Below are 8,794 nucleotides of genomic sequence, written 5' to 3'. Positions count from 1 at the left end.
ATGACCCTTAGGTTAAATGGCCCCTTGGTTCCCGTGAGTCCTGAAGTGTCATAATGGTCTCCATGGTTCCATGAGGCCCCAGAATGTCACAATGGACTTTTGGTTCCATGAGCTTTCGTACAGCCAACAGCAGTGTCCTTGGCTCCACAGTGTCACAAGGGACCCTTTGTTCCATGAGGTTCAGTAGAGTGAGATAATCACCTTGATTCCAAGAGGTTCTGTAATGTCCCAATGGACTCCTTGGTTCCATGGCCCTGCTGTCCAGAATTGCCCCTTGGTTCCATGAGGTTCTGAACTGTCAGCAGGAATCACCTTGGTTCTGCAGTGTCATAACCGACCCTTGGTTCCATGAGGTGCCAGGCCTCCCACAGCCTCTCAGAGACCCTTCTCCCCCTCATGGCCCCTCACAGGCTCTCACAGACCCACACGGCCCCTCACAGCCCCAGGCCTGGGGCTCCTCCCAAAGGAGAAGGGGTCGGGCCCTGCTTGTTCTCCTTTTATTTCAGTCCCTTCACAGCCACGAGTGAAGAAAGGCTGAAATGGAGCCTTTCCCCAGCGTTTCCCTCGGGGTTCATTGCGGGCTGAAGCTCTGTGCTGGCGCTGGCCCGAGTGCCACCATCCCTGCAGCCGCCAGGCCTTTGCTGTCCCCCCGTGTCCGTTCCCTGTCCCCGAGTCCCGCCCGGCTCTGGCAGCAGCAGCAGCCGCAGCGCAGGGGGCGCCGGCCCGGCCCAGCCAGGGCTCCCGGCCAGGAGCAGCAGCAGCGCCGGCCCCTTCCCGCCTGCTCCTGCCTCGGCTCCCGAGGGCTTTTTCCAGCTCAGTTCTGGAGTAGAGCAGCAATCACCCACACACAGCCCTGACTGCGCAGGGCCCGCCTGTGCTGCCCTGACCCAGCCCGCAGAGAAAGAAAGGATCAGGTTCCAGCGCTGTTTTCAGCACTGCTTTACTCACCCTGAGGTGACAGCAGGAGGCTGCTGCTGCCTTTGCCTTGGCAATTGGAGATCATGGCTGCTCTTGCCACTTGAAATTTATCTGTAAAACTGCAATTGCCTTTTTTGATCAGTGCTACCCAGAGTGCTTTTTTCGTGATGGTGAATGTGGGAATTCTTAAAATCAGAGGATTTTGGGAAAGCTGAAAAAGGCAGGCTTCAGAGACAGCAGAACTGTGATTAGAGCTGAGCTGTAACCATGAGATAGGGCAGCAGAAAAGTTAAATAAGAAGTGGGAAAGTATGGACAAATAGAACAATAGTTTGTGTATTAACGCTTGGCTAGAAAAACTCCCTAAGCTGCAGAAAAGTATATCTAGCCTGATATTAGGAAGTACTGAGCTTTATAAATGAGCTCTGAGCATTTTGTTTTAAGGCTTAGAAGCAGGTATTGTATTCGAAATAATCAGGTATTATTTTAACCGAAGGTACGTGTGCTTATAATGTTTGGATAGAACTACTGTCAATATGCTTTTGCTTTGTGTGATTGGTCAAAAAACTTTTAAAGTAAGTTGTAACATTGAGTTCTTTGTCTGCTGCCGAGGACACAAACTGCCGGCATCTTCCCATTGTCATAACCATGTAATGAGACTGATGCTGGAAAATAAACACCTCAAGACACATTCCTCAGCAGTCCGGTCCTGTTTGTGATTTTGTACATAGACCCCCGGCCGGCAATAGGTGAACTCAGGCTTTTGGTCACAGGCATCATGATTAGCAGATCTTGAAATCCCCTCAAGTCCCTGAGCACTAAGTCAAGGAGAATTAAAGCCACACAGACCACATTTGCAGTGCTCAAACACGGCCCTGTTGCTGCTGCTGCTGAAATAAAATCACAGAAATTGCCTCTCAAGTGTCAAATCAAATGAAAAAAATCCACCAGGAGAAAGAGAAACCAGAACTTCTCGACTCACTTCATTGTTTCTCCTTCTGAGCAGCAGCAGCAGCAGCAAGTGGAGATGCGCAGAGGTATTTCCAGCTGCTGCTGATCCCAGCTGGAGCCCAGCCTGCTGCCCAGTCCCAGCGGGAAGCTGAGCCCAGCCCGGGGAGCTCCCGCAGTGTCGGGAGCTCAGCGCACGCGGGGCCAGGCCCAGAGCCCCGGGCACGGCCGCCCATTGCGGGGCAGCGGCGCAGACGGAATGTCCTGCGGCCCAAACCTCCTGCTCCTGCCACACAGCGCCAGCGCTCTCCCCCTCCTCCTCCTCTCCCAGCACGGCACAAATTCCAGCTCGGAGGAGGCTTCCCCAGAGAGGGCTCAGGCTCCTGCTTCAGCCTCAGGGTCCCTGCAGAGGAACAGGGCATCTTTCAGGCACTTCCACAAGCTCAAGGCTGCCATTTCATGGGCAATCTGGGATGAAAATGGACTTGTTAGGAAGCACAAAAGCAGAGGGAATTGATCAGAAATTATTAGGAAAAAAATGACCCTTCTTAGAGACAAAGTTCGCAAAGTCATTCCATGCATTTCTCCTTTTCAAATTCTTCCAGTCATCTCCTGACAGGTCCAGCATGTTCTGGTACTTTTCATGAACTGACTGTACTCTTGATTCATATCAATGCATGAGATGTAGAAGCATCTGAACTGAACACTGAGACAAACTCCCTCTGTCAGCCCATTTTCATCTTCTAGCTCACTTTCAGTATGTCCATGGGCATGTTGGAATGATTATCCCACAGCTCTCCATTTCTGGCTGCAGGCTCTGGAGATTCTTTCTCTGCATTCAGTCAGGTTTGCATTCCCTAATAATTCCTGGTAGCCCATCATGTTTTCTTAAGGTAGAACAGTAACATTGAAAACCTCACCAATGGCACAACTGCCCAGCCCACAAGGAAAAGAAAGAAGAAGCTGTCAAGTTCTTCAAATATTTGTCCTGCTTTGCTGCAAGAGTCGTGCTGCACGCACAGTGTGGAAAGCCAAGAGGAGCTGCAGTTGGTGGCACATCTTGTGACAGAAGCTGCACCTCGTTCTCCAGGAAAGATTCTTGGAAAGAGCAAAGAGGACTGAGGAGCAGATGATGGGAAAACTGAAAGAGCTTTTAAGAAATTCAAAGAAAACAGAAAGAAACCATCTGAGATGTTTTACTCGATTTATTTTTATGCTCCTCTTTTCCATCTTGCACTACTTCTCCATCCATTAATTCCAAATGGATCTCACTTCTAAGCTCAATGACTTGGCAAGTTGTAGACACTGTCAAATACCATGAGCTACACCCAGTTTGCCTTCCCCTGGTTTTCTTTGGAAAGCAATGCTGGAGAGGTAAGTGCAGTGCCTGGGTCACGTACAAATTCAGCATTCAGGGAATGCGCTCCGATAGTGTTTGACCCTCAGCAGGGACAATGCACAGCAGGGACTGAGGGGATTCCTGTGCCGCTGTGCAGGAGTGCAGACTCTGGGTCTTGGCTGAACACGGCCAAGTTCCCGTGTTTGGACAGGCTCAGGGGCTGCCCCCGGGGAGCGTGGGGCTCGGCGCGGGGGCGAGTGGGCAACGGACAAACGGACACGGGGAAAAACGGCCCCGGCGCTTCAGTTGCAGCGGCAGCAGCAGCAGCGAAAGCAGCAGCGAAAGCAGCAGCAAAAGCAGCGACTTCGCCGAGCCCCTCTTGCTTGTCCTCTCCCTCTCCCGCAGTCCCGCTTGTCCCGCAGTCCCGCTTGTCTCTCCCTCTCCCGGTCTCCCTTTCCCGAGGTCCCCTCCTCTCCCAGCCTCTCTCCCCAAGCCCGGTCGGGCCATGCCCCCGGCCCGCCCCCGGCCCTGGGCGGGGCTGCCCCGTGCCCGGCCCCGGGCGTCCCGCCGCGGTCTCGCCTCCGGCCGGCTCTGGTCGTACTGGCGGTGGCGCTGCTGGGCGGGCATCAGTGCCTGGGACAGGGGCGGCATCGCCTCCCTTTGGCTCCGCCTGGCCCGAGCCTGGCCCCGGCCCCGGCCCCGGCCCCGGCCCCGGCCCCGGCCCCGGCCCCTCCCGGGGCCCGCGGAGGACACAAGCGGCGCGGCCGCTCCCGCCGCCTCCGCTGCCGCTTGCCCGGCCCGAGCTCCGCCGCTCGGCAGCGCGGCCGCCGGCCCCGAGCCGCCGCTGTCCCGCTGCAGGGAGCGAACGCCTGGGGATGGCCGGCCTGGGGCGCTTGAGGGGCGCTCGGGGGCCGTTGCCGGCCCCGGGTTGAGCGCTGACAGCCGCGTCCCGCCGGCAGGGAAGGCGCAGCAGGGCCTGAAGGAGCAGTACCGGCTGGGCTCGCTGCTGGGGCGCGGCGGCTTCGGCAGCGTCTTCGCGGCCACGCGGCTCTCGGACTGTGCCCCGGTGAGCGGCGGGCGCAGGAGGAGGAGGAGGAGGAGGGGGCGGAGGAGGAGGAGGGCGGAGGATGGGGCTGAGCAAGGCGGGCGGCGAACTCAGCCCGCTGCTTCCCTTGGCTTGCAGGTGGCCATCAAAAGGGTGCCACGGGAGCGCGTCCGGCACTGGGGCGAGCTGGTGAGTGAGCGGGGCCAGCGGGAGCAGCCGGGCCGTGCCGGGCGGGGATGAGCCGAGGCCCGACAGGGTGGAAGCCTCCAGGATGCCTCGAGGGAGAGCGGGCGTGGGGCCAGCGCAGGGCACAGAGCATCCCAGGCTGGCTGAGAGCTTCCTGAGCCCCGGCACGGCATCAGCCCCACTGACGGCATCGTGCTCCTCCCGCAGCCCGACGGCACCAGCGCACCCCTGGAGATCGTGCTGCTGGCCAAGGTGTCCACTGGCTTCCCTGGTGTGGTCCAGCTGCTGGAGTGGCTTGAGCTCCCCAACGATGTCTTGATGGTGCTGGAGCGCCCGGAGCGGTGTCAGGACCTGCAGCATTTCATTCGGGCACGGGGCTTCCTGCCCGAGGAGGTGGCGCGGGAGCTGTTCCGCCAGGTGCTGGAGGCCGTGCGGCACTGCACCAGCTGCGGGGTCCTGCACAGGGACATCAAACCAGAGAACATCCTGGTTGACCTGGCCACCGGGCAGGCCAAATTGACTGACTTTGGCTGTGGCACCTACCTGCAGGACACAGCCTACACTCACTTTGCAGGTGAGCCCACACAGGGTGTGCTCCTGGTCCCAGCATCTCATGGCCCAACATCTCACAGCCCAAGCTGGGTGTGGCAGTGGGGATTCTCCCTTCTGCAGCCCTTCATGGCACTGAGACTTCAGCCAAGTTGCTTTTGAGCAGGGCTGGGTGTGGAGCCAGCTTCCAGCCCTGCAGGCAGCCTTTGCCCACCACTCTGCCCAGGACTGGGGCTAGGGCAGCCAGCCCAACAAAAACACCCGTGGGTGGGGGTAGCCGAGAGGGGGGGTCGGAACCAGGGCCCCAGCCAGTTTGGTGTGCAGGTGAGAAAGGGCTTGGACTGCTCCACTCGCCTGCTTTGTTTTGGGTTCATAATGTTTTTTGGAGCAATGCAGGCAGGGAGGATGCAGGCATGGTTTTTCCCCCAGCACTGAGTGGTTTCTTCCTTGTTATGGTGGGGCCTTGCCAGGGCTTCCACTGCCCTCTTCCAACCCCAAGTCTGTACACAAGTCCCAGGTGCTGGTGAGAGGGCAGTGCGTCACACCCCCTGTGCCACTGGAGCAGGGATGCTGGGGCCAGGCTCTGGGAGCAGCAGCATCCCCCTGATGAACTCCATCTGTATTCCATAGGAACACGGTCATACAGCCCCCCGGAATGGACCCACTTTGGCTGGTACTATGGCAGGCCAGCTACCATCTGGTCCCTGGGCATCCTGCTGCACCAGATGGTCTGTGGGGAGCATCCTTTCAGGAGGGGCCAGAACATCAGCTGGGACCATCAACTCTCGCTGCCACAAGGGCTCTCTCAAGGTGGATCCTCATCTCTGGGCACGGGGGAATACCAGTGCTGGGAGACAGCAGCGGGCTCGTGAGCATCCTGCTCTGGCAGCTGCTGAGGAGGTGGCACATGTCCTGCTCTCCTGCTCTCCTCCAAACCAGGGAATGGATGGGAAAGCTTAGGCCCAGCTCTGAGCACATCCAGCATGGCCTGGGAACGGGAATAGTGGGGCAAAGCCAACAGGAGCCTTCTCCAACTGACCAGCGGTTTGTGGTTTCTCTGCCCAGAGTGCCAAGATCTGATCAGGCGGTGTTTATCCATGCTGGACTTGGACAGACCCTCATTAGAAGAGCTGCTCTGTCATCCTTGGATGCAGGATATTCATCTGCACTAGAAGAAGGGAGAGAGCCACAGGCACACTGTGATGCAGGGCCCTGGTAAGTTACAGCTCCACACATGCCTTGGCAGTCAGAAGCAAAGGAAGCCAGACTTTTTTGTCCTGCCCGTGTCACTGCCCAGGGCTCATCAGATGGGAACACACAGCCCTTGTGCTGGAGCTGAGCTGCTCTGCCCAGCACTGGTGGCCACCATCTGAGCTGGTTTTGCTTGTCCTGGTTCCCTGACAGCTGGGGCCTTGGGCAGAACCTGAGAGCCTGGTCTCACCCCAGGGAAGGAGAAGGAGCCCCTGGAGAAGCTGTACCAGGTGGGACTGCTGCTGCTGGAGACAGCGAGGATGACATCAAGGATGGCAACCTCTTCCTGGACCTGGCCACTGGCCAGCTGAAGATGATGGACTTTGATTGTGGCACCTTCTCCAAAGCCAGGCTCCACACTGAATTTACAGATGAGTCCACACGCAGGGGCATGCTCCCACATTTGGGCATTGCACAGCCTGGCCGGGAACCAAAGGTTCCCCCTTTGCTGGGGCAGATGCAGCTGATCCTTCAGTCGCCTGCCCAGCTGGTTTTGGCAGGGCTGGGGGGATGGGCTGGGCTGGGTACGAAATGGGAGTGGGCTCCTGGCCCTGCCAACAGCCCCCAGCCCCCACCGTGCCCCGGGCTGGGGCTGGGGCAGCCAGCCTGACACAAACAAACCCCATGGTGGGAGCAGAGGTGGGACTCCAGAACCTGTGCTGCGGCTGCTTTGCTGTGCAGGCAAGGAAGGGCTTGGGCTGCTCCACTGCCCTTGTTTGCTTTGGGATCAGTGTTATTGTGGGGGGCAGTGCAGGGGGGAAGGGAGAAAGCCTGGGCTTCCCTTCCCCGTGTGTGGGTTTTTCCTTGCATGCAGGGGTTGGGCCTTCCTCAAGGCCCTGGCAGAGATAAGATTTTTTTACCTTTTTTCTTGTTTCCCCTTTTTGTCTGTAATCTATTTTCAATAATTTGTTGTTTGTTTTTCTAGATGAAGCCTTATAGGTTGGGTCCAGTCTGGATCAGGAAGTGCTTGGGACCAGCTGCAGTGTGGATGGGCCGTGCCCTTGGAGAAGGCTGAGGACATCGTTTGGGACCAGCTTTTCTTCCAGCAGGGGAGGGCGTGAGGTTGGTCCCCGTGTGCCTGGCATGGTGGGATCAGAGCTTCTGGGAGATGGCAGCGAGCACAGGAGCCTCCTGCTCTGGGCAGCTGCTGAGGAGGTGGATGTGCCCTGTCTGGCTGCAGGCTGGGCACACGTCCTGCCCTCCTGCCCTGCTGCCAAAAGCAGCAGTGATGGGCAGCTCTGGGCACCGCTCTGAGCACGGCCAGCATGGCCTGGGCACCGTGGGCGGCTGGGACAAGGGCACAGGAGCCTTCAGCTGACGGGCAGTTTCTGCTTTCTCTCCTTGCAGCCGGGCTCTGCGGGTGCTGAGGCTGCTCTGGGCTCTGCCAGGGCTCTGCTGGAGCTCAGCACTGGGCTGGAATCAGCCAAAGAAGAAATGGTGTGACCTGCAGCACAGACTTGCTTGAGCATTTTGGCAGCACAGCTCAAGTTTGCAGAGTGTACACCTCCATGGGAAAAGATGACACCCCCCAAAAAATAAATTTGTTCAATAACTTCTGAAATGAAATCAATCTGGAATGCCCCAAAATGACATTTCTCAGCTTGCTCAAGCTGTAGCTCAGCCCTTCTCTGAACAGTTCTCTCCCCATCTGCCTCTTACTACTGCTCCCTCTTTTCCCTCGGTGAGTTCCCAGCCCATTGCAGCCTGTATCACACTGTTGCCTTCCTTGGTGCCCCTCCCCACGAGGAAGGCTGAGCCCCAGGCTTAGGGATGCATCCTGTCACTGGCTGAGGAGCAGCAATGTCTCAGAGGTCTCATGGGATTTTGGTGTCATTGAGAGCCACTCTCCAGCCCTCAGCTCTGCTCACTGCTGAGCTCCCACTCCCTTTCCCTTGTCCTTCCTGCAGGATGAGCTCTCTGAATCCCCTTGAGCCTCTTCACCCTTCCCAGCCAACACACCCACCTCAGTAAGGCCGAAGCTGAAGCTGCTCTGTCTCCTCTGGTGTACAGGGTGATCTTGACCCCCAATGAGTTGCAGCTGGACCAGTTGCTGAAGATTGGAGGTGGGCCTGATCTTGACAGGCCACACCTGCAACCCACAATAACTAGTGATATATAAGAGTAAGGGAAGAGGAGTGACAGGAGTCAGATTACTCCTGCAAGGACCTGGAACAGTCAGTGTGTAGAGGAACTGCCTGTGAGGAACATCAAGAAGGTGTGAAGCTCTGACAATACGAAATCCTTGCGCTATGATGACGCTAGAATTTGTGTTATCTAAGACAACACTCTGGCACACCATCCATTCCCCTGTGCAGGGAGCCCCAGCCCCAGAGCACAGCACACAACAGTGCAGTCCAGGCTGGAACAGCTGCCCGACAGGCCTGGCTTGGCTCTTTGTGGCAAGGGAATGCTCCCTGTTTCCAGCTGTCCCTGCATGGTGGCCCCAGGGCAGAGCCCAGCTGGGCTCCCACTGCAGCCCCTGGAGCTTGGGGCAGACAGTGCTCCCAGAGCTGAGGTTCCTGGGGAGCACCCGGAGCTGTGCCTTGCACTCTGCTGCCA

General features: G+C 57.8%; 1 protein-coding gene across 1 annotated transcript; it reads left to right on the top strand.

Moving 5' to 3' along the window:
• Positions 1-6,198, top strand: LOC132334574 (serine/threonine-protein kinase pim-1-like). The gene is made up of 6 exons (XM_059860680.1): positions 1-33; positions 3,698-4,270; positions 4,388-4,438; positions 4,643-5,009; positions 5,615-5,794; positions 6,050-6,198. The coding sequence occupies exons 1-6, from the start codon at positions 1-3 to the stop codon at positions 6,154-6,156; spliced, it is 1,311 nt and encodes a 436-aa protein (XP_059716663.1). The 3' UTR covers positions 6,157-6,198.
• Positions 6,199-8,794: the final 2,596 nt, after the last annotated feature.

The sequence above is a fragment of the Haemorhous mexicanus genome, chromosome 16 (genome assembly GCF_027477595.1).
Source record: "Haemorhous mexicanus isolate bHaeMex1 chromosome 16, bHaeMex1.pri, whole genome shotgun sequence".
In the NCBI taxonomy this organism is placed as follows: domain Eukaryota; kingdom Metazoa; phylum Chordata; class Aves; order Passeriformes; family Fringillidae; genus Haemorhous; species Haemorhous mexicanus.
The sequence above is the reverse complement of the archived record's forward strand: the minus strand, read 5'-3'. Positions and strand labels throughout refer to the sequence as shown.

Bases quoted from the DNA above. Each gene is read 5' to 3' on its own strand.
- LOC132334574 (XM_059860680.1), top strand. From the start codon at position 1: ATGACCCTTAGGTTAAATGGCCCCTTGGTTCCC. The intron at 4,271-4,387 runs GTGAGCGGCGGG...CTTGGCTTGCAG, and splicing joins GGCTCTCGGACTGTGCCCCG to GTGGCCATCAAAAGGGTGCC. The intron at 5,795-6,049 runs GTGGATCCTCAT...TTCTCTGCCCAG, and splicing joins GCCACAAGGGCTCTCTCAAG to AGTGCCAAGATCTGATCAGG.